The following is a 23,314-nucleotide window of genomic DNA, read 5'->3' on the forward strand; positions in this document are numbered from 1 at the left end:
CTGTTGATCACAATGCTTGTGGGTGACGTTGATAAAACGACAGCTGACCCAAGGGTCACAAAAAGATAAAGGGTTGACTGCCAGACGACAGACTTCAGCCCCTGGAGCAACATGTTTCTTAGTAGTATTCTCCGGAAACAATGTAAGTTATTAAATTTTTGGTTCAAGGTTTGTCCTTTATACTTGACCAGCAGAGCTTATAATTTATAAGATTTATTTTTAGGGAAAATGCTAAAAATTGTGTCATCAATTAAAGAACACGCTAAACATGAGCCAAAAATTCATTTCAAAGTTCAAAGACGCTGGCTACACGAGTTAAAGTACTTGAGACGTGAGAGATTATTAATTTGTTTCTCATGATTAAATATTTACAAAGTGCAATCTTTAATATGAATTAAAATAAGCAAATATAAATTATGGTTAAAATAAAAATTGGGTGGCTATTTATGAGTATAGTTTGAAAATATTAAGCAAATGCAGTTCTCATCTCTTTCTTTACCTTCGAAAAATCATACCACAGGATTAACTACAAAGAATTTTGAATCGACATAGTCGTTGAAAAAATCTGACGTTCACTTTCTTATTTTATATAAGTCATGAAATTTCCAGCGAACGTATTTTCCTATTTTCTTGTTTCAAAACAAATCCTAGCGCAGACTTTTACTCTTGCAAATAAATATTAAAATATCGTATTATCTGTAGAAAATTTGATTTGATGTAAACATAGAAGAAGTCTGAATTTAAAAATTGCAAAATTTATCTTGTAAAAGTGAGCCATCCTATTTTTATTTATAATTAGTTTAAAAAAAGCAATTAATTACTTTAATGAAATTATGCAGATTTTAATTTATATTAAATATGTTTCTTATTATATTTGGCCAGACAATGAATTTTATTTGTTTTATACTCTTATTGACAGAGCAGAAGGCACTACCCAAGTAATTTGTTTTTAACGTAATTATTTTTTAAAATCATTTTTACAGTTTGGCAGCACGCCGGTCGTCGGGGGTTGGCGAGCGGGGGCGGGGGCGGGCAGCGGCGGACGTCGCGGCTCAGGGCGATGCTGCAGTCGCAGGATCTGTGCTTCCTGATGGAGGCGCACAATGGGCTGAGCGCACGCATCGTGGAGGAGGCGGGCTTCGGCGGCGTGTGGGCCAGCGGCCTCAGCATCTCGGCACAGCTCGGCGTGCGGGACAGCAATGAGGCGTCGTGGACGCAGGTGCTCGACGTGGTCGAGTTCATGGCCGACGCCACCACGCTGCCCATTCTGCTGGACGCCGACACCGGCTACGGCAACTTCAACAACGCGCGCCGCCTTGTGCGAAAATTGGAGCAGCGCGGCGTCGCTGGCTGCTGCATCGAGGACAAGCTTTTTCCCAAGACGAACTCGCTGCTCGACGACCGCACCCAGCCCCTTGCTGACATTAAAGAGTTTGCCCTCAAAATTCAGGTCTAATATAAAATTAAATGGAAAACCTTGAATCAGAGCTTATTAGAATCACGTTCGGAAATTGTCATTAATCTTTTTCTATACATCAGAAAAAACTATCACTTTCTATATTATTTTTTGAGGCATTATATATTGCTTGATCTTTCGGAGGGATAAACTTTTAATGAATTCTTTCAATTCAAGCATATTTTTAATTATGAAATAAGCTCACCAGGGAATTTGTTTTTAACTCGGTGAATTTCACGATTTATAGAGTTCCGAAGGAGAAAACCTCATTGGGAATCAACATGGGAAATCAATTTTAGAAGACAGTTTTCGCTCAATCAAGATTATTTTTCAGATTGTAGACTATTATGTGACGAGGAAAATCGATTGATCTACTATTTTTATTAATTGGTCTGAAAAATCAAGGATTACTCATTCTCAGTTTGAGATAAATATATAAGTGCGCACTAAATTTTATTTTCTAACAGCTATAGGTGGACAAAATCAATATTTTGTCAGTTGCCAAAAATACTTTACTTAACTCACACTCTATTTAATTTTCAATTTGTTCCGATAGTTTGTACAACATAAAATAATTGAAAATAAAATATAGAGAAGGATAAGAAAGTCTCATCAGGTTTTGGAGTTTTTTCCTCTAAAAATGGAATTTATATGTTAAAAAATTGTCTTTATTTATCTCTGGGAAAAAATAAAATGCGTTATTTTAATCGATTACATGCACAAAATTAACTCCTCAATCTTCAACAGTAATTATGTTTTTAAATAATTTATTTTTTAATACTTTAAAACTTGTAATAAATTGTTAAAAATGTCTAATTGAAAAACTTCGACCACTATAAAAATTCGCAGCCTACATCTATAAGATGGGAGGATCCATAAAGTTTGGTTTGCGATTAATTTTCTAGTGATTAAAAAAATAATTACATGAAAAAACATAAAATGAGAGTGAGAGCCATACGCAATACTTTTTAATTTATAATCTAGCGGAAAAACTCCAAGTCAAATTTAAAAAAAAGCTTATTTTTTAAACTTTGATGGTTTAATTTCAACGAAATTCTATAAAAAAAATCAGTTGGGCTTACTAAAAAAGCGACTGAAGTCAATTAAATTAATGAGAAAAAAATTATATTTCTTTTTAAAACTATGTTTTGATGTTCCAGGCTTGCAAGGAACACCAAACCGATCCAGATTTTTGCGTGGTGGCCCGCATGGAGGCGTTCATCGCAGGTTGGGGCTTGGAGGAAGCCCTGAAGAGGGCCGAGTATTCCGTGACTGCGGGCGCCGACGCAATTTTGGTGCATAGCAAGAAGAGCGATTCATCCGACATTGAAGCGTTCATGCGGCATTGGAACAACAAAGTATATAAACCCCTCGACGTTCTACCATGGGTCAATTTTCACTCAAGTTTGTTTTCTAGGCGCCGGTGATAATTGTTCCGACCAAATACTACACCGTTCCGACGGGAAAATTCAGGAAAATCGGAGTCTCCACAGTCATTTGGGCCAACCACAACATGCGAGCGTCTGCAAAGGCGATGCAGGAAACGAGCGCCAAGATTTTCAAGGAACAATCGCTCGCAAATGTTGAAATCGAGGTTTGTTCTCATTTATAGTGTGAGATTTAAAATCTAATTCATAAAACGCCAGGTGATTCCTGTGAAAGAAGTCTTCCGTTTGCAGCGGGAGCACGAGCTGAAGGAAGCAGAGGAAAGGTATTTGCCTTCCGAGAAGCCCGCCGACGAGCAAAACAAGAGCATTTGAAAAATTTGTTTATTAAGGCACGAGGAACACCAAGATCAAAATAAGTGCGGTAATCACCAAGACAATCCCTATCACGCAGATGTACTTTTTCTGAAAAATCGAAAACAACGTTCAATTTACGTAATAAATCATTAACACGAATCGAAAACCTTTCTAAGCGATGACTTCTTTTTATTTGCCTCTAAGAGTTGTGTTTTCCCCTGCTCAACTACGCCCAGCGCACTTGCGACGTTCATTTCAATATTATCGACCATCTCTCCCTGAAATATAAATCAATCACATTAGAGTTGGAAATAAGGGACGATCGGTCAATTATCTGTGCGACTGATTTACAGTTAAATGAGCTTCAATCACAAAATTCTAAGTTTTGGACCTCATTAAAATTGGTAAGCCCAAAACTGGCGTCTACAACACTTCTGAATCCGAAGCTAAAACACGTTTAAAACGAGTAAATATAATTAGATTTTTGGTAGATTCAAGAATTTTCCAAACAACCTGATGTTTTTTAGGGTTTTTGTATTTTTTTATTTATTTAAAAGACGAAGATTAGATTTTAAAAAGATCAATTTAATTATAAAATTTATCAATTCGTCTGAAACAAAATCATTGGAAAAATAAAAAAAATAGCGTCTCAATTCCCAATTTCATCAATCACCCTTTTAAGGAGAGTTTTGAAACACATTATTACCAAAAATCGAGTTTGCTATTGTATTAGGTCGCTAGTGAGAAGGACAAACAGTTCAGATAAGTAGGTTATTTTTTTTAAAAAATTTTGTCTCGACATTTGACAATGAAATTGAAATAGATACGAATAATGCCTTGCCTGATTGTGGACGAGTAACGCAATGTCTGCAAACAAATCTCTGACTTCCTCTATACTCTTCTCCAAGGCGAGTAATTCGTCGTGCCTCATTTGAATATCGTCTAAATCTCGTTTTGCCATTAATGTCTGCGCACTGTACTGAAAACAAAATTTAGCACACACCATTTAAATACTTTCAACACTGTCGTATTAATAAAAAATTAAATTTTTAATGAAATTTATAAAATGGAATAACCAAAGCTTAAAATAAATTTCTTCCTACATTTCCCGTGAAAATGGATGCTCCATTGTCGAGCAGTTGCTCCAGCTGAGCGTCAGTCATCGACTCTCCGCGCGATTCCATGGACGATCGCACGGTCGTCAGTTGCTTGTGCAGAATCTGTTTCGCCTTTTCACGTTGTCTGTTCTGCTCGTTGTATAGAGATTCCAGGGTCCGTTTCAGCTGCATGCTCAGGGTGCTCTCGTGGATGGCCAAAATCCGCGAGCTTGACGCCGTCCGCGGCTCCGGCATTTTCGACGGCAACCCTACAAAAATGGGAAAAATAATGTTTCATAGCGGCTTTTGAAATTAAATTAAAATTAGAAACCTTTGATTTGCCTGGAAATTGCCATCGCCTTGGTGCGAGCATTTTGTACAGTAATCGACGCCTCCCTCTTTGACACTAAAGTTAAAAAAATTAAATTTGTTCAAAAGAGTCAATTTTGGGCTGAGAGCAACGGTCTATAGTGACGTAAAAAAAGCTTGAACTAAACAGATTTTAAATGGGTATAATTATTCTTAATCAACACAAAAAGACACAGATCTAATATGCGTGTAGTTATTTCTATGGTTATGTAATTGACTTCCTAAGTGAATGGCCATAATTAATATAATAAAAATATAGTTTACATCAATTTAGTTTTTTAAATAATATAATGAATTAGTAATGTAGCGAAAATGAAAAAAAACATAATATTAAAAACGGTTAATAATGATTATTTAGTAAAACGAAATATCACTTTAACATAATATTCAACACATTATTTAAAATAAGCAAACACGATTTAAGACACAAAATAATTAAGGTACATAATTATAGTTTTACTTGCAAAGAAATTTATGGAATAAAGAATGTAGACTATAAAAAATATAGCATTAAAATTTACAAGATGTGTAAAACAGAAAAATAAATCTCTTGATGGAATCAGACATTTTTGTAAATATTCAAATATGAAATAATGAAAAATTTCTGATTTCATCTATGATTAAATTATATTTTTGACATCTTTAAAATAAATAAAATGGATTAAAAATTCCAAAGAAAAGTAGGTACTATTTCTTACTCTCAGACGGTGGCGATAGGGAATTCATTGTTTGGTGAATTAACGAGAGGTGCTGGACGTCTTTTTCAAATAGGCTTAAATTCTCTCTGATTGAGTTGACCTAAAATTAACGACTCCAATTTGTCTGAAAATTTTTTTACTTTCAATTTTACCTCCTCAAAGAAGTCTTTCATTGCCTGTGGTGACTGATCGATTTGGATCATAACGTCATCCTCCTTGCTCCTATTGTCCTGGCCCTTTTCATTCAAAAACATTAACATGTTCGTCCCAAAAGAGATGGAAGTCGATTGTTTACCTCAGGAGCCATTTTTTCCTGCAGTTCCTTCAGTCTGTCCCTCATTTCCGATGTGCAGAAGTAAACTGCTGGTTCTGAGCAGACGGAGCGCCCACAGGACGTTTGTATTTTTATCTGGCCGTGAGTGAGCGAGCCTATTTATCAGGCAGCGTGACGTCACTGAGTCATTAAACCGCCGTTGATAACACACTTGAAGCACACCACACCTATAGGGAAGGCACGAAGTATATACAACTCTAATGCACTGAAGATTGGCTCAAAATATTTTCAAATAGTTTACAGAAATTTAATTGTTATTACTTATTTTGATATTAAATTCCATATAGGCGAAGGAGGATTAAATTTCCTCCTCAGCAATGATTGCATCAATTGACACACCAATCACACCTTTGATAATAAAGGGAGAGGTAAGAGATATTTTGAAAGTGGAAGTCGGCTACATAAATAACAAATCAAACCTTTTAACCAAAGGGAATGTCTTGCAACACTTTTGTATGTTCTAGAAAGATTAAAAGTATTTTACCGGATGTGCAAAATCACACCATTAGTTTAAGAAAATGATTGTTCTCTGCTGCGTTTTACTGCACTCGCACAGCTCCCTGGATTACACTAAAATGGCTTATGTTCTAATAGCCTTCACTTTTACCTGGTCAATTCTGTTATGATACTTCTCACTTAATAAAATATGTTTAGTTCGTCCCACTCCAAAGAAAATTAAAATGATTAAATAAACCGCTTCCCTGTTTTTATTATCGAGCAGAACGCGCCCTTCCGGCGCGAACGTATTCAAAACCACAAAATATGTGCAGCAACAAACGCTCGAAGAAAACAAAATAATTCTGTGATATGTATTTGTTTGTTGCCTCTAAGGCCAGTATTAGACCAAAGAGTGTACAACAACATTGTAAACCTGTTGACCACGTCAAGTATGTTGTTTTCCTATTTTTGCCATTTGACAGCAACAAAATATGAACAAGACAATTTTATTTACCATCTTTAAATCCGTATTACGCAAACTATGTTTTCTTAAATTTGACCTTTTTAAGCCAAAAAGTATGTAAGACATTTTTTGTGCAAGCTATATAGCAACGATGAATAATTATTAATTTTTATGTTGTGAAAAAATAAAACCAACTAATCAAACTACAGTAAAAAATCGGATTTTGTCAAATTTATCGAAACTTTTTGTTTTTTCGCTTAAGTATGAAATCTTTTTTGATTTATGAGTTGTCATTTCTCTACTGACAATGAGTAAATAAAATACTGATTTTCAATAGGGATCGGAAGCACAGTGTTCGCTTGATTAGCATCTAGCATATATGCAAACTCTGATTTTCTCACAAATTTAAACGGCAATAACCCAATACAATTTTAGCTCTCTCCCCCAATTTTTAAAGATTATTATAGATAAAGGCTGAGCTGATTTTTCAGAATTTTTCAAAGCAGATTGAGCTACTTAATTATTAATCACAATACCAGGAACAAACGCTATCATTGATTTAAACTTCAAATTTCCTTGTCATTGCGTAGAGTTCGTGGAACAAAATATTACAAATTCTTCTTAATTTAAAAATGGATTATTTTTTGATTTTCCTGAAAAGCTGTTGCACAGTTAGGTTACATTGAAAAATCGTTCTAGCTACGCAATAAAGCAAGTTAAGATCCAATAAATATAATAAAATGCCCTGCTGATCCGTAATAAACCAAAATTTGAATCTAAAACATTTTAAAGTCAAGTTAAGTGAGAGTGGCAAGAAGGAAAATTAAAACTGTTTGATTAAGCACACTTACTCTTTTACTGTACATTTTCTTCATACAATACAGAAATAAAGACACCATTCACAGAAATAATTATTTAAAAAATAAATTCAGTTCATTGGAGAAGCAATCTTACAGGACTAGAGTAGGAACCATCATATTATGTTAAATAAAGTATAAAGTTGCACACGCGAAACAGTTTCACTTTCATATCATCTCCGCATTACGGTTTTGGGAGTCGATGTGCCCGTTACCGGTGGGGCGACAGGGACCTTTTCGGGCATCAGGGTGAAGACTAAAATCAGGGCGACGATGATGGCGATCACAATCAGCACGATGATGATGATGATCTTTTTCTGAAAAGCCATAAAACGTGTTAATTAACTTTGTTGATTGAATTTCTTCTCATGTTGACAAATATTTTGATCGAAAGTAACATTAAAATAAATAGTTGTTATTCATTATATAAAACTACCCTTTGAAGAGATTAAAAATGATTAAAAAATGGAAATCTCGCACAGACAGACAAAAATTTAAGTTAAATTGGAACAATTTTGATACTTTTATCTAGAGATACCATCCAGAGCAGTGTGCACTGATCCATTGTAGGATGAATTGATTAATTTATGTAAAAATGGATTCTAGAATTGAGTTCCTATGCGGTGACTGGAAACGGAGAGATCGACAAAAAACGTCAACTTTTGTTCCAGTTTAACTTCCTTCAATATGCGGATTTTTTATAGAGATATTTCAAAATTTCGTTTTGAAAGGGCGGGAAAGTTGTTTGTCAAAATTGGTAGAACATTTTCAACACTATCATGAAAATATCAAAAGTTTCCTGAATAAAACGATATTTCCAAAAAAATTGCGAACTTGTTCATTTCTTGTAATTTTGACCTGCTATTTTCATGTCTGCCTTCAAGATTTACAATGGCAACTCTTTGACAAAATTCCATCTGAAGACCCCCTGCCAAAAAGGGGTTCCATCTAATTTAGTTTAGGCCCTCTCTCTCTGTACACCTTAAAAATAGTGTATAGGATCTCGATATAAAATAAAAAATAGTGGAGAAATTAGTATCCAAAAGCCGAAGAATCAATTCAAATACCAAATTATTTTTCAAGGAGGGCCCATTCACCAACTACTGCATGAACACAAGCCACTGAACAAGAAATTCCACCATTTATTTCTAGTATAATTTAATCAAAAACTGTCTCCAAAAATTACTTTTCTGGCTTTGCTCCTGTACACGACCGCCTTTTTGGTCTGCCTGGCTGCCTCGGAGACCGCCTCCCCCGCGTTCATCACGTGTGTCTCGATTCGGTCTATCATATCACCCTGAAAAATAATCAGAAGGTGGCATTGAAGTGAGTAGGAAAGTCCTTCTTGTGGTTTACTGGGTCACACAATTATTTATCACAAAAGATAACTTAAATAATGACCTGGGTTGCCACGAGCATCGCCATTTCGATAAATAGATCGCGCAGCTCGGTGATGTTTTTCTCGAGTTTGATAATCTCCTTGTGGCGAGCCTCGACATCCGCCAGCGCTTGCCGCGCTTCCTGAGTTTGCACCACGATCTGTGAATAATATATTTCACTCGTCAGACTACAATTTCACAAGCAATGGAAATTCGTCCACTTACGTCGCCTGTGAAGACTGCCACATTTCCGTTTTCAAGCATTTTCTCCAATTCATCGTCTGTTGTTTCTCTGTTGGCTGTTGAAGGACAAATGTATTTTTTAAAAGTGGTTGCAAAATCTTGTCAAGAAGTTAAATGAAATAGAATTTTAACTAGAATGAAATTATTTTAAAGTTGCAAAATATATTTTGGAATATTTTGAACTAAGCGAAAATCATTTTTTGGTTATTAAAAACGCTGATGACCTTTCCTCTCATAAACTAATTTATAAATTGATCTAAATTTCAAACTAATATAGTGCCTTGATTCATTTTTTTATTTATTTCCAACAAATAAAAGGTTTGAAGCGATTCAAAATTTTAGAAAATAAATATTTTTAATCAATAAAAAATGTTCAAGTTTCTGGTGGTTTATATTTAACATTATTTACTTTTCCAAATGCTCAATTATTTTTAAATTTCTGATCTTAAAACTACAAGTTTAATGATTTTTTAATGATTTGCGACATGTGTAAAAGACAGCCTATTTTCTATTTTAATATTTTTTATTTTACCGATTTTCAACTGCCTCCGAATTCTTTCCTTGCAGTCCTCCCTGTACTTGAGCTGGGTTGTGTTGTAGGCGATGAGCGTGTCAGAAAAAATCCTAGACAGCGACTGGTACTGCGTCTTCCTGATGCGAAGCGTGGCCGAGGGTCGGCCGTTCGCTTTCTCCTCTGCCCTTGCGACGCACTCCGCCAACTCTACACGCAACCAACACACTCGGTTAGCTCAGCCCAAACGCACCTAATAATTTCAAAACCGACCTTTCAACGCCAGTCTGATTTGGTTCGAAGTCATCTTGATCGCCGCCATTCTGTCCTCCAACTCGGTCTTCGCCACTGCGGAAATTAACAAAAATTGTGTCACAACCCTCTGCTGATTGTATTTTGGCGTGTGTTTATTTATATACATACATTCGTCAGGCCTCGGTGACGAGATGATGCTGCTCTGAAGCCGGCGCATCTCCCTCGTGTGGTTTCCCGTTGTCTCGATCCATGACCGTATCATTTGTACCTTGAATTTCAGTTTGAAGATTAACGAATGCAAGAAACAATGGAGCTATTACTGTACTTGTTTTAAAATTCAGCCATAAATTTCATACATCTTTAACAGCTGCTTAGTTGCCGTAAAGTTTTGGACAAATTGCATTGATTGAGAGATTAAATAAAAAAATTTATATGCCATTTTTTTGTCAAATTCAAATTAAAAATGTTTAATTTGCCTAATTTTATAATTTCGGAGTTTTTTTAAATGAGGTCTTTGCCAATTTAAGATGGACTTCAGAATAAACAAAGGTTTGCAGTTTTGACCGTCTGGATTTTCAGGGAATGTTTAAAAAAGATGGGAATTTCCGCTTATTTAAAGTATGGTTCAAGAGTGGTTGAGAACCAAATAATTCGTGCTTATATTTGATAGTGCTGTGACGGTTATAAAAGCTAAAAAATATCCAATTGGTTTAAATTTCTCAGCCCTATAAGTATAGTGATCATGAAATCAATTGTTGAAATTAAAAAAAAAATCGCATTTTTCGACAAATTGAAGTTAAAATTACAATCAATTTATTTAGTCGGTGATTATCCATAACTACAACTAACTTTCTTCATCAAGTCGAATTTGAATTTAATTATGCTTTTCATTCTTACTCTCAAGGGAAGTAGAGCCAAATATTAAAAAATGAATTATTTGGGATTTATAAATATGTTAGAATGAATTAATCAATTAAACGAAGTAATGAAATAATTTAATAATTTAAAACAAAAAATTTATTAAATAAAATATTTTTATAAAATAATAAGCTCTGAAAATTTCCACTCTGAACATTGCTGGATATCTATTTTAAGTCAGCAAAACATTATAGACTATTAAACAAAATAAATTAAAAAAAATATATTCATTCTATCATCACTTTTGAAGCTCAAATGAAAGATTTTATTTTTTCTCTGTTAAAAAATAAATAACACATTGGCTCAGTTTCAAAACTACACAAACGCGTCAAAATTTAGCGTTAGTTTAACGCAGGTATGTGACAGCTAGTCAAAATTACAAGCGCGCGCGCGTCTTACAGTCGAGGGCGCCTCCAAGGTTTTGAGGAACACCGAGAGATTGCGACTGGCCGAGCGCGATTTATTTTATCGCTTTTGTGTTCTACTAATTGCGGCCAAGGTCTCACCTTGAGGAAGAAATTTTGCAGACTGTCTTCGTTCTCCTCGTCCTCATCGATGTCGATGTGCTGCTCGTAGACGTAGCGGTCGATGACCTCTGGCAGCTCCCCCGCAGCCTCCAGTTCATCGCGGGTCTGTCGGTCAAAAAGGGCGACAGTATATTATTATGACGAGAATGTGTGCAATTAGCTGCTCGGCGTGCAAGGAAATGCACTTAATCGCCCGTGTCTGGTATTACACACACCTCTCACAGCAAATGCGCGGCGCTATATTTAGTTACGGGTTTTGAGTTACTTTCTCTCTTTCCAGCCGATTATATCGCCGCTTGAATTATTATTTGTGTGTCTTTACTACCACTAGAGCAAAATCGTGCTCTTTTCTCTCCTGAAAGTCTTGATTCTTGATACTGATATAGAAAAGAACAGGCTCTAGTGTTACGATTTTGAGCAAGAATAACACTTCAGTTGGATTCACAGTGCTCCCGCCGGGCCCCGAAAACCGTAATTTTGTAATGTCGCAAACCACGTTTTTTCAACTTCAAAAAGTCATAGCTCGGCTCGTATGGGTCGTACGATCAAAGACCAATGTTGGTTGGACTCGTGGTGAAATTCTGCGTAAAATAGGCAACATCGCCACCCCCAACCCCTTGGATCGATGCTGGGCAACAATTGGAAATGATTTTAATTGTTGGATACAATTACGGGGTACTACCGATGCAATAAGTAGTTGATCGATATATAATTTGTTCTGCAATTTGCAATAATCAAATAAACAGAAAAGGACCTTATTTCTACAGTAATATTTCAACATTTTCAAATTTTCTCTAAAATTTACAGCGCTTGACCACATTTTCTTGGCAGATTTCGATTCCTCTCATCGAGATCTGTCAAACAGCGTATTATGCAACCTTTTATAGAAACTCTTTGTTGTGAAATAAACTAGGATTTCAAGTAAGGAGACAGTTCTCACTATTTGAAAAGCATGCTAACTTCGTAAACACATTTCTAAAAAAAAAATACTTTGCAATTTTGGCTTCAACTCCTTCAACTGAATCCTAAGGGATGAGTTCATGCATTTACAACAAGGATTTTCTGGGGTTTTGCAATATCAATCCTCAGAAAAGTACTTTAATCGTACTACACAAGGCGTAGACCGACTTGATTTGTGATTTTCTTGGGGCATTCGACCTCAACCAACCAGTTGCAAAATTTATTATTTGTGCAATGAATGTTCTCTCCGCAAAACTGCATTGTGTGGCGCGATTTGCACAGCCAAAGGCCGCTCACTTCAATTGGAAAGTGGCACTATACGACGACTCCGTGCTTTATACGTGTTAATAAAGCGACTGCCTCTGTGAGAGAGACTGGATCGGCGCGAGATAAGATAAGATTAGGGCTGCAGTGCAGTGTGTAGTGAGCGACAAAGCACAAAACCTGCCAGTCTATTTAATTAGACGCTGTGTTAGTCAGATCAAATAATGCAAAATACACACGAAACGCGCGTGATACTTTCCCTGAATCCGTTTATCTGTCGCGACGCGACATGCTTGGAATATTAACCTAAATCTTTTGTCAGCGCACGACATGTGAACAATAAAGACGCTCTTTGTTCTACTATTACCCGATTTGCAACGCTCAGTGAGAGAGCGTTACTCATCATATTCTCATTGGATTGACGCACTAATATATAGATGGCACGAAGGCCGAATCTAATCACTACTTAAGTGATGATAAAAAGAAACAATTAAGCGTGAATCACGTTCATATTTTGAAATTTCAGTTTTATTAAGACAATTCCAAGTATTTTCTTAATAATTATAAAAATTTACCTGCGTAGAAGCTTACAAAAGATTCAATAATAATTGTTTTAGATGTGGAGGTGTGTGGCGTAAAATAATTATGCTCGTCCGCAAATTTTAGCCTTAAAGAGGATTGATACCGCAAAATCCCGGGAAATCCTTTTTGCTAATGATTAATCTTAATCACTAAGGATTCGCAGATAAACCAAACGCTGTCAATTTTAAAGAAACTCAGCAAAACTTTTATTTGAACTTTAGCAAGGCCCTCATTTAATTATTGCAAATTGTAGAGACTGCTTCATTAAGTAGTTACTAAACCCAACACTTCTAATAAATGTTAATATTTTGATGTTGTTGAAAGTAATAATATTTAGAAAAGGAGCGGGAAAAAATTTATTTTCTAGCATCGGGCTATGCGAATGGACTAAATACACTCAGGAAAAAGCGAATAAAAGCTTTTGGAAAGCACACGATTGCAAAACAATTCTATAAATTACATTGTCAGGTGAAATCATCGCAAGTGCAAGGCCGAAAATAATGAATTCCGTCCAATCAGGCCGAATTTCTCTCTGCAGGATCGGAATCAAGTTCAATAGCGTTTCATTAATAGTTAGGCGTCAAGGTGCACGCACCAGGAAAATAAATGGAAGTGAGTGAGCGTGTTTGTGTGCAGGTGAATTTATCCTTCCCGCATGGCCACCGCGAGAGGCAAGGCCGCCTAACGTGGAAATAACCCAACGCGTGTTCAGGTGTAAAAATAGATCAGACGCTTTTTGTGCAATCCGTATAATAATTAGTTTGTGTCCAATTTCCACAAGTGCTTCGATAGTGATGAGTGAAAATTCGATTTTTTTTCGTCTGGGTGAAAAACGGCTGGTCACGTCCAATGGACTTTTGCCAAAGATGTGGAGGAAGTGAATAAAGTGCTTCCAGCAAAACGCCGCCTTGAATTTTTTATGCCATTGTCCGGGTTATTGCTTTGCGAGACGAGTTGGGACCTTCGATAAAAGCATCCAATTTTCGAGCGTGTTTCTTTTACATCTAGCAAAACCAATAAAAAGTGCACTCTAATACATACGACTTATTAGTATCCACTTTGTCGGAAGATAAAAGACAACAACTGTAATTATGAGTTGTTTACTACAAAAAAAGGGGATACAATTTTTAGATTGAATCTCTACAATTTGCGACTGAGTTTAAGAGTTCAATTTCAGATTTTCCCAAAGTTATCGAAAAATTAAATGGTTCGTAATTATTTTCAGTCATGATCTATCCAACAGTGTGTTAATTATGAAATAAATTTCCCTTCTGGCGAAAAAATCCTGATTTTCAATAGGGAGACAATGCTCGTCACCTGATTAACAAGCAAACTCTTTCTCATAAATTTAAACGGGAGCCTGAATATGCTCACTTTAAGGAAATTTAGTTTTAATAATTATTTTCCTGTTGCTGGTAGGAATTGTTTAGTTGCTGAATTATTTACTGTGCAACAATTTTTTTAGTTTGTCAAGATCAAAATATTTACATTTCTATTTTAAGAACCTTAAACTCTTCAAAAGAAACATGTTTGTCTCTAAATTTCCTGCCTTTTCAGGATAAAATAAATAATTTTTTATCCAGAATTTGCGGTGTTGCTCGTGCAGTGAAAAAAAACGGCAAAATATAGTATTATTGTTTTAATTTATGTATTTTTCAACACAATTTTCCAGAAAAAAAGATAAAAACACATAATCAAAGTTAAAAACTTAAAAGTAAAAGCTGTAAATAAAGAATTTGTGGAAAACTCGCAGGAAAAATTACTATAAATTAAAAGCCAAGAAATATTGAAATATTAAAAAGGAGATATTGGAAAATTAAACTGACTCTGAATTGTACGTCAACCAAAAAATGCCTCTGTCTTTGTGGCTGGTGCAAATTGGGGAAAACCATGAGTTTTAAAAGTGATCGCGTACCAGTTGAAATTCTCTAAAATCGGCGATATAACTATTTGAAGCGTTTTTAAGCGTCTTTATAGATTATGCAAAAAATACCAAACTATAATTGATATAGTTGTTTACAAAAAAATTTCCAACTGTGGAAGAAGTGAGATTCCTTTTTTTAACTATTCCGAAAATGAAAATAAAAAAACTGGAGTGTTTTTGGTCAAACCCCTGCTTGAATTGCCTCTAGATTTTATTGAAACAGCTTCTAATAACCCTATCTAGATCAATTCATATAAAATTAAAATTAAAAAACATTTAGCATATCACAGGAAGGAGAATGCAATCAAAATTTTATCCAGCATTACTATCAGAGCACAAATATTTTCAAGCCGTGATTTCCGTCCAAACAATCGCGTAAAAATATGACATTGAGAATCATTTGACAGAAATGTGGGCCACTTTTAAACACAGTCGTAAGTGGCCGTAATTTTGGCGCCTTTTGTCGCACTAATGGAAGAGAAAATTAGAGCCTCTGCTTCTGTGTTGAGGCGCGAGTGTGACGCAACGGCGCTTGCCGCTTGCCAGCCGTGAATATTTCCAGGTGAAACTCGCTCGCGGCAATAACAAGCGTGCGTACACATTTTATGCAATGAGAAATGCATTGGCTTGTGACAGAAACAGTCGGAGCAAGGTGAGCACGCAGATTGGCCAACGCGAAAATGGACGCGGTGTGTTGGAAAAGAAGCTGCAACTCGTGCGTGAGATGAGAACGTCTCCCTCCGTGCATGCAGCTCCGAAAAAAACAGCGTGGAAAAGATGGATTGTTCACACACGCCGAGACAGGGTTTGCTGGAAATAATTGGTCAGGCTGATACAGCTCGTTTGGACTCTCTTGCTCGCATACAGAAAGGGTCCAGCTCGAGTTTAACGGATTTTTGCACACATGCCGTTCAATTTTTTACAAAAAATGGTACAAATTGAACCGGATTTCCAATATAGGATGCCTCCAGGTTTTAAAAGACGAAATAAAATTTGTTGTTAACACAATTAAACCCCTAAATATCAGGTAGAAACTCCATATTTATTAATTTATTTTATTTGGCTACGAAGTGTGCATGTTTCACTGTCTTTTTATTGATAATCATTCTATTTATTACGTTAGAAGGGAAATTTAGCCCACAATCCGCACACCGTTGAATTCATCGCGACGAGAGAAATTGAAATAAATCGAAAAACACGGACAAGGTGTTAAATTTTTCAGAATATTAGGAAAAATCTGGAATTTTATCATTTAATAATTGGTCCTGATTGGATTATTGGACATTTTAGAGATGAATTTTTGCTAACTTCTGCAAGCAATTAATCACGGACCATTTTTGTCTGAGCTATAAAAATGCAAAATGTTGTTCATAGCTGCCCTGAGGTAAAGACTCACTTTAAAACGGTTGTAACTTTGGTTCTGGTTTGGATGAATTAAATGTAAAATTGGTGCCTTCATCCATGACGTGCTCAACAACTTGAAGATCGTACGTAAATGTCTAGGAACTACAATGAAATTTAAAAATTTCACATCAAATATGTAAATCAATGGAAAATTTATTAACTTAGGAAATAAAATAAGAATAAGTGTCTCGCATCTAATGGAAAATAAAATAAATAAAATGGCAAAGGAGTTTTCCATTTTTTGGATATAAGAAAACTAGAGTAATTTCCTTGAAATCAACCTAGTTTTGACAAGATTTTGAACATATTTTATGTTCAAACGATAAATCATGACGCATTTTAAATAATAAGAACCCGTATTGGAACTTAGCCTTCCCCTAAGGGTAGGTTTTCGGGCATTTTAATTAAACTTGTTAGAAACAAGACGTTCTCTGGTGTCGTCGCTCTTGTTTACGCCATCAAGAATAAAATCTTTACTAACATTGGCCATAACTTCCACTGGTTTGTTCGTATTACAATAATATCATAAATTACAATCACAAACAACAAACAATGGGTTGATTTATCAAGTTTTTAATATTAAAGCAACATCTTAAACCAACTGAATTGGCTATGATTTGCAACTCCAGGTCTTGATAAATCGAAATAGTATCAAAGTCAGTCATATGCACAAAAACATTCAGAAACCCATAACAGCAGACGGAAGATCAATTGCACGAATCAAATAATTTGAGTTTATTAAATAATAAAATATTATATGAAACCTAACAGATCGCTACGAGAAATACTGGAATAACAGAAGCGTAAAAATGTATCTGTTTTCTGAATTTAGATTTATACATATTGGTAAGGAAAATCCCTTCCGTATATATTCCACAAATGAATCATTCAATATGTCAATAATATGCAAAATGAAGTTCATCCTGGTCTTTAAATATCCTTTTGAGAATGATAAGTACATGGTGGTATTGGTAATCATATTGTGAATCATAAAAAAAATCGATAAATCCATGATTAATTAATTAATGGTGTTAAAATGTATTATAAAAACCACGTTTTTAACATCTTAAAATTTAAATACAAAATAGTAAAATCTCTATTTGATAAACACCTAAACGGATACTATGCTAGAATTTTAGTTTCATCATATAACATCTTGAAAATTACAACTAACTCAACTAACTATCTTAATTGGGTTCTCCCTCAGCAAATTAATATTTTTTTTTCTCTGTAAATACCGCCTGCCAAAAGGCAAGCATATAAGTCCGGAGATCATGCGAGATAAGATAGATAAACAACCAACAAATCGTTAAGTTTTGACTCATCGCCATGCATCACACTAAAGAGTCGAAATTCTCAAATTCAAATTATTTTCTATTAACAAATTTTAAATAATAAAAAATACATACCGCTTGTAAAGCCTTGAGTCTGTCGCGTACCATGCTTGTGCCGATTGTTTTCTCTCGTCTTGAGTAGTTCCTGCAAGTGTATCAACAAGGAGGCCGCGTGACACAAAACATAATTAATCGAAGCACGTTAGGTTAGGTTTGCTTTTGCACACACGGCGCGAATAGAAGTAAAGCAAAGACACGCGCGCGTCGCGAAGGAAAATCAGGCCGCCGGCGACGTGCTCACTCGCGCTCTGTTATCACTCGACAAACGCACCGACTGAGGTGACTTTTCAGCGCAGGGCTTTTTCCACCTCTTTTTCTCGCTGCCTCCCCACCTGTTGCGGTGCCGTACTCTCGCGCTGCTATACAGCCTTCCTGAATTGTGTGCTGAATTATTGTGACTCACTCCACTCCACGGCTCATTTCGTTTTTCTATTTTATCTCGCGGACGGTGGCTTTTATCGCACGCCGCAGCCCTAATCTTGCGGTAAAGCAGAAAATTACTTTTGTTAAAATAATAAAATAGGGTTTGATTTTTGCCTCCGAGACTGTGCTTCCTGCTTTAACTTTGATATTACTGAAAAATCAAGATTGGAATGGTTAACTTACATGATTAATTTTTAAAAGTGAAAAATCTCGCATGTGCATGGCAGAAGTTGTATGAAATAAATAAGTTTCAAATTGTCTCTTATTTTCTGCGCTTAATTGAGTATGGGTGGCTATAATGAAGGTTATATTCTGAATTGGTTGGAGTTTAAAAAATTTTCCCAATAAATCTATTTTATTAAAATCCATACATCTCACGTTTCTGTATTGCAATGTTTTTTTAAATTTTTTTAATTTAATTGATTAAATTAAATGACATGAAGATAGTAATTGAATTACAAGGCGATTTAAATAATTATTTTACCCCGTTGTTTTATATGTATTTGTTATTTATGAAAAAATTTATACCAATTGTCTCAATTCAATAGTAGCAAGTTGTTTCCACTCAACAATGAACATTCGGTTCTTCGTGGTTTCCCTTCGATTTAATTTGATTGCAGTATTTATAGCGAAATTTATTTTATACTTCCTAAAATAGCATAGGTACATTACATAGCTCGTTTAATCACATTAAAGTTCACATCAGTGGACCTATTAAAAATAAACTGTGGATAACAGAAATAAATTCATTTATTTTGGTCTTTAGCATCAAACCATCATTAGCGGCGCTTCTATAAAAATGCGTAATATTATTGTATTTATAGAAATATTATAAATAATAATAATAATTTTTGCAATGCAGTTGCATTTCCCGGAAAAAGTGGGATTTAGCTAACCCTGATTCATTACTCATATTAGATTAGCTATTTTTAATTAATTTTATTTTTAATTTGTGATTGCTGTTTGTTTTGTCCTCAAGTCGAGCAAAAAACGCAGCAAATAATCGCAATAACAAAATTTTTAGCATTGTGTAGGTGTTTTTGCAGTTTGCGTGATTATGCTGATTAGCTCAGGGCCCGTTCAGTAGGTGACATATTTTCGCGATATCGCGTCACATGCCATAAAATTGACGCTGCTCTCGTCGCATTTCAAAACCATAATAAAGCTTCGAGAGCATTCAGAAACGTGCCAATCTGCATGCCCGCACCAAAATTCCAACCTTTTAGAAAAAATCATTCGGATTATCAACAGAAAAATATTATATTTTCCAACGATGCAAAACAAAAATGTTTGTTAATCAGTTCCTGAATAGATTATAGGTGCACAATTTAAAAGAGCGTTTGCTGCATTGCAAATGTTTAAGTCTTGTTTGAAGCACCAACAAGCACGCAGTCCTGGAGAAAAGGTGTTCGTCCTTTGGAGCAGAGTTCTGGAAAGGTGGGTAACAAGGTTTGTATGGAACTGGGATGAAATTATAAAACATTATTTTTATTTAAGTACGATGGATCGCGTGAATTTTGGTCTAAAATCTCATTTTGTTTAAAATTGCGTGCTTGTTCTGCAACCCGCAGGACCCTGATGTCAAGCAGGTTGCATATCTTGGCGCCTTAAAAATGTTATTTCTTTTCAAATCTCTATTCATTCATCATTTAACTTGTATGGGATTGTTGGTTGAGGGAAATAAATTAAAAAGGGCCAAGCACCATCATTAATTGAATGAACGTTGTGCACTTAAATGTGAAGAGCAGAGAGCACGATTTATTTTATTTAAACTTAAAGGGAGCCTCAAGTTTTGATTTTTGTAATTTTAATTTAAACTGAAATCATTATACCTTCGTAAAATTTTAATGTATGAACTCTGGTGATTACTCTAATTATTCCTCTTCAATGTTTTTATTAAAATAAATTGGAATCTAAATTGTAATAATTTAACTTTATTTGCACTTATTCTTGAGAGTTAAATGTGTAAATTATTATTTAATCTGTTCCAATAAATTTAATATTTAAAAATATTTGGCTTTACAGAAATAATTAGAATGAATGTAACATATAATTAAATTTTCTGCGAGTTTCGTGTGTCTATATGTAGTTATAGCATTTTGCGTGCAGATGTCTCTGGTGTAAAGTGAACTGGCATGAACACGTCTCTCTCTCTCTCTCGTGTAAACAAAAACAGAGCCAGAGCAGCAATCAAAGGGTTGGCCCAAACAGCTGGGGTTTGGCCGAGTCCCTTTAAGTAGGGGTACGCAAAAACGTCAGCAAGAAACTAAAGAGAATTGAGAGACACACACTAAAGAAATATTTAAAGTAGTGTTAAATGATTGATCTCATTGTCAGGTGAATTTTTTAAATTATTTGATCTGTTCTCTTTCTACAATCTTTTTTCTATTATCTAAATTTATTATTATTTGCTCTTAATTTTTTACAGGAAGGTAAAATGAATTGCCTATTTCTTGGCCTAGTGCTGATGACAGCGCTGCTGTCATGCTCGGAGGCGAAGAATCTGTTTCGACGGCAAGAACGCAAAGTTAACACTGGCTGGCTCGGATTTGAACCTGCTTTTGATGGGCTCAGAAGGATCCATAAAAGGTGTCATTGGTTTTTGCTTCTATTATTTGATTTTTTATTTTTTATTTAAATTTTAATTTCGTTAGAGATGATAACCCTCCACCCACTGAAGAGCCATGGACTGGCAGATGGATGCCTGAAAGAACCACGTTTGTATTTTTTATTTGGAAATTTATTTATTTTGATTTTCTTGCGACTTACTCTTTATTGATACTATATGGTTCTCATTGTTAATCTATTTTATCATTTCTTGCGCAAGAAATATTCTATTTTAATGAAATCCCCAACTTTTGATAGTTGGTGACCAAATTCTACATTTTTGAATTAAAATTTTTGCACAAGTCGAGGTCATTTGAAAATATCTAACATCATATTTAACAATTTTATGGCTGCAAAAATTCCTTCCAGAAACATTTGTGAAAAAAGGGAAATGCATTTTTGTTTTATAAACTTGCTTGTATTTTTAAGAGGTGAAGCAATTTTACTAAAACTAAAGGATGTAATATTTAGTACAGTTCTTTCTTAAGCATTCTGTACAGATAAATTCAAAAGCACAAAAAAATTTGAATCTAAATTCTGTGACGAGCTTATTTGTAGATAATTATGTTTTAATATTGACTATCATTGTTGCGTTTTTGCAGAGCTCGTCCAGCCACCACAGAGGAGGCGTGGACAGGTCGCTACATGCCAGAACGCGTAACTTTCAAGACTCCAATTGAGGAGCCTAAGTCGAACGCCCAGTTTTCCTCCAATTACCACGAGACGGACCTTACTTACCTCCGACGAGTCTCGATGGGCAGCCACAACAAAGCGTGCGACGACGGCAAGGTATGAAAAATAAAATTAAAGTGGTCTCCTTGTTGAACACCCAATTTTTTCGATTTTTAGACTAACCTGACATTGGACTGGGACGGCTCGTCAGTAGATTACACGTGCAAATATCCGAGATTCATCTTCGCGCCTGAAGACAATGTTCAAGCCGTACTTCAGCAAGAATACGTCCCTCCACATTATGTGGTAAAGCAAATTAATATTCTTTTAAAAATTGTAGCCTAAAACCCACCCTTGACTTTCAGCCAGCGCACGTTTGCATGAACGATACTATCGAGTACAACCAAGATGTCCCGACTTAGTGAGTTAGTTTCATTTTTTGAAGGATGTGTTTACTAATAATTATTTCTTGTTTTAGTGGAAACCACCGACCTGTGTGGCCAAAGTATGGCGAGTACACGTATTTGCCTAAGCAGCGATGGCTGCACAATATAGAGGTTAGTTGTCATGAATTAAAAAATGAAATCGATTGCATTAAGGAATTAATTTTAAATTATAAATTGAGATTTAGCTTTTAATAAACTGCTTACAAAGGGTTTTAGTATTTTACGATTTTTTCAAGGCTTCAAGGCAAAGCACACTATGCAACTTGAAACAGTATTATAACATTTGAAATGTGCTTGATAATCCGTGCTATAGGCGAAAAAATTTGAAGCCTATTTTTTTACTAAAACTTGCTTTTCTATTAAATTAATTGCTGATTTATTTTAATTATTTCCAGCATGGAGCGGTTGTGATGCTGTACCACCCTTGCGCAGACAAGAGAGAGGTTGACATGGCGCGTAAACTTTTGACTGGCTGCCTTTGGAAACACATCATCACCCCGTACACCAAATTGGCGCCGAATCAATCGATCACTCTGGTGGCTTGGGGCGCAAAAATTGGCATGCAAAAGGTGAAGCCGGACATTGTCAGAAATTTCATTAGGGAATTCGCGCTAAATGGGCCTGAAGGGTCGAATTCCAATGAAGGAGAGTTTGACCAAATGCTGGTAAATGCTGCCGAAATCGTGCCTGGCTCTGACATCGAAGATTCCAAAATTTGCCCTGATCAGTGGTACTAGCAGTTTTTCTTGCCTCTGCATTTAATGACAGTGTATGTTTAAAGCCGAAATTTGCTTCGCCCTCTCTTGTCTTTGCGAGATAACTTGTGATGCTTGTCTAAGTTTTTGGTGAAAACATTTAATTTAATGTGTATATTATTTTTGACTGTGAACCATAATGTAATTAATTACTCTGGGATCAGAATAAATGAGCATTATAATAAAGGTATAAAGGCTATTACTTGATGCGAATCATGTAGAACCCAGGGAAAAATTTCAAATTCGACCGTTATAACAGATTTGATGAAAATAACCAGAAATTCAAAATCGACTGAAATTAGTTTTTACTAAATTTGATTTGCATAGACAATATTTTATGAAAAGGAAAAATCGATCAGAGTGGGTCATTTTAGGCATTCTTGAGAAAAACTAGAGCAATTCCACATTGCTTGACACAGATGGGGGAGCGATTTGATGGATATTAGTTAAGTGCGGATGTCAAAAATCCCCAAAGACAAGCATGCTGCATGCAAAAATCAACTGTAACACTTACCCAAGTTATGATATCAACGTGAAACCTTGACTGCCTATCCTAAATTTTGATTCTGAAATACGTTCAAATTTGATAAAAAAAT

The 23,314-nt window shown here is 35.3% G+C and overlaps 4 protein-coding genes across 4 annotated transcripts; 2 read left to right on the forward strand and 2 right to left on the reverse strand.

The window, feature by feature from the left end:
• The first annotated feature begins 72 nt into the window (after positions 1–72).
• On the forward strand, positions 73–3,375 carry LOC135942960 (phosphoenolpyruvate phosphomutase-like). Its single transcript, XM_065489322.1, has 5 exons — positions 73–142; positions 984–1,450; positions 2,617–2,814; positions 2,874–3,050; positions 3,103–3,375. The coding sequence occupies exons 1-5, from the start codon at positions 112–114 to the stop codon at positions 3,214–3,216; spliced, it is 987 nt and encodes a 328-aa protein (XP_065345394.1). The 5' UTR covers positions 73–111; the 3' UTR covers positions 3,217–3,375.
• LOC135942961 (syntaxin-3-like) lies at positions 3,212–5,869 on the reverse strand. Its single transcript, XM_065489323.1, has 8 exons — positions 5,658–5,869; positions 5,515–5,598; positions 5,363–5,462; positions 4,627–4,701; positions 4,302–4,564; positions 4,040–4,177; positions 3,366–3,476; positions 3,212–3,306 (listed from the first exon to the last, which is right to left on the reverse strand). The coding sequence occupies exons 1-8, from the start codon at positions 5,700–5,702 to the stop codon at positions 3,229–3,231; spliced, it is 894 nt and encodes a 297-aa protein (XP_065345395.1). The 5' UTR covers positions 5,703–5,869; the 3' UTR covers positions 3,212–3,228.
• A 1,560-nt stretch (positions 5,870–7,429) lies between these two features.
• Positions 7,430–18,092, reverse strand: LOC135942959 (syntaxin-1A-like). The gene is made up of 9 exons (XM_065489321.1): positions 17,831–18,092; positions 11,267–11,392; positions 10,011–10,110; positions 9,861–9,935; positions 9,609–9,797; positions 9,059–9,132; positions 8,856–8,993; positions 8,641–8,751; positions 7,430–7,771 (listed from the first exon to the last, which is right to left on the reverse strand). The coding sequence occupies exons 1-9, from the start codon at positions 17,861–17,863 to the stop codon at positions 7,628–7,630; spliced, it is 990 nt and encodes a 329-aa protein (XP_065345393.1). The 5' UTR covers positions 17,864–18,092; the 3' UTR covers positions 7,430–7,627.
• A 2,301-nt stretch (positions 18,093–20,393) lies between these two features.
• On the forward strand, positions 20,394–22,904 carry LOC135944054 (uncharacterized). The gene is made up of 8 exons (XM_065490745.1): positions 20,394–20,575; positions 20,667–20,827; positions 20,893–20,955; positions 21,448–21,634; positions 21,695–21,823; positions 21,883–21,938; positions 21,996–22,074; positions 22,359–22,904. Exons 2-8 carry the CDS (start codon positions 20,676–20,678, stop codon positions 22,698–22,700), a joined length of 1,008 nt encoding a protein of 335 aa, XP_065346817.1. The 5' UTR covers positions 20,394–20,575; positions 20,667–20,675; the 3' UTR covers positions 22,701–22,904.
• The last annotated feature ends 410 nt before the right edge of the window (positions 22,905–23,314 follow it).

This window comes from Cloeon dipterum, chromosome 4 (assembly GCF_949628265.1).
Source record: "Cloeon dipterum chromosome 4, ieCloDipt1.1, whole genome shotgun sequence".
NCBI classification, from domain to species: domain Eukaryota; kingdom Metazoa; phylum Arthropoda; class Insecta; order Ephemeroptera; family Baetidae; genus Cloeon; species Cloeon dipterum.

Coding starts and splice junctions, on each gene's coding strand:
- LOC135942960 (XM_065489322.1), top strand. CDS start 112: ATGTTTCTTAGTAGTATTCTCCGGAAACAAT. Junction 2,815..2,873: donor TGCGGCATTGGAACAACAAA/GTATATAAACCC, acceptor TTTGTTTTCTAG/GCGCCGGTGATAATTGTTCC. Junction 3,051..3,102: donor TCGCAAATGTTGAAATCGAG/GTTTGTTCTCAT, acceptor ATAAAACGCCAG/GTGATTCCTGTGAAAGAAGT.
- LOC135942961 (XM_065489323.1), bottom strand. CDS start 5,702: ATGAGGGACAGACTGAAGGAACTGCAGGAAAAAATGGCTCCTGAG. Junction 4,178..4,301: donor CATCCATTTTCACGGGAAAT/GTAGGAAGAAAT, acceptor TTTTGTTTTCAG/TACAGTGCGCAGACATTAAT. Junction 3,307..3,365: donor AGAAGTCATCGCTTAGAAAG/GTTTTCGATTCG, acceptor TCGATTTTTCAG/AAAAAGTACATCTGCGTGAT.
- LOC135942959 (XM_065489321.1), bottom strand. CDS start 17,863: ATGGTACGCGACAGACTCAAGGCTTTACAAGCG. Junction 9,936..10,010: donor GTCACCGAGGCCTGACGAAT/GTATGTATATAA, acceptor TAATTTCCGCAG/TGGCGAAGACCGAGTTGGAG. Junction 9,798..9,860: donor AATCAGACTGGCGTTGAAAG/GTCGGTTTTGAA, acceptor GGTTGCGTGTAG/AGTTGGCGGAGTGCGTCGCA.
- LOC135944054 (XM_065490745.1), top strand. CDS start 20,676: ATGAATTGCCTATTTCTTGGCCTAGTGCTGATGACAGCGCTGCTGTCA. Junction 21,635..21,694: donor AAGCGTGCGACGACGGCAAG/GTATGAAAAATA, acceptor TTCGATTTTTAG/ACTAACCTGACATTGGACTG. Junction 21,824..21,882: donor ACGTCCCTCCACATTATGTG/GTAAAGCAAATT, acceptor CTTGACTTTCAG/CCAGCGCACGTTTGCATGAA.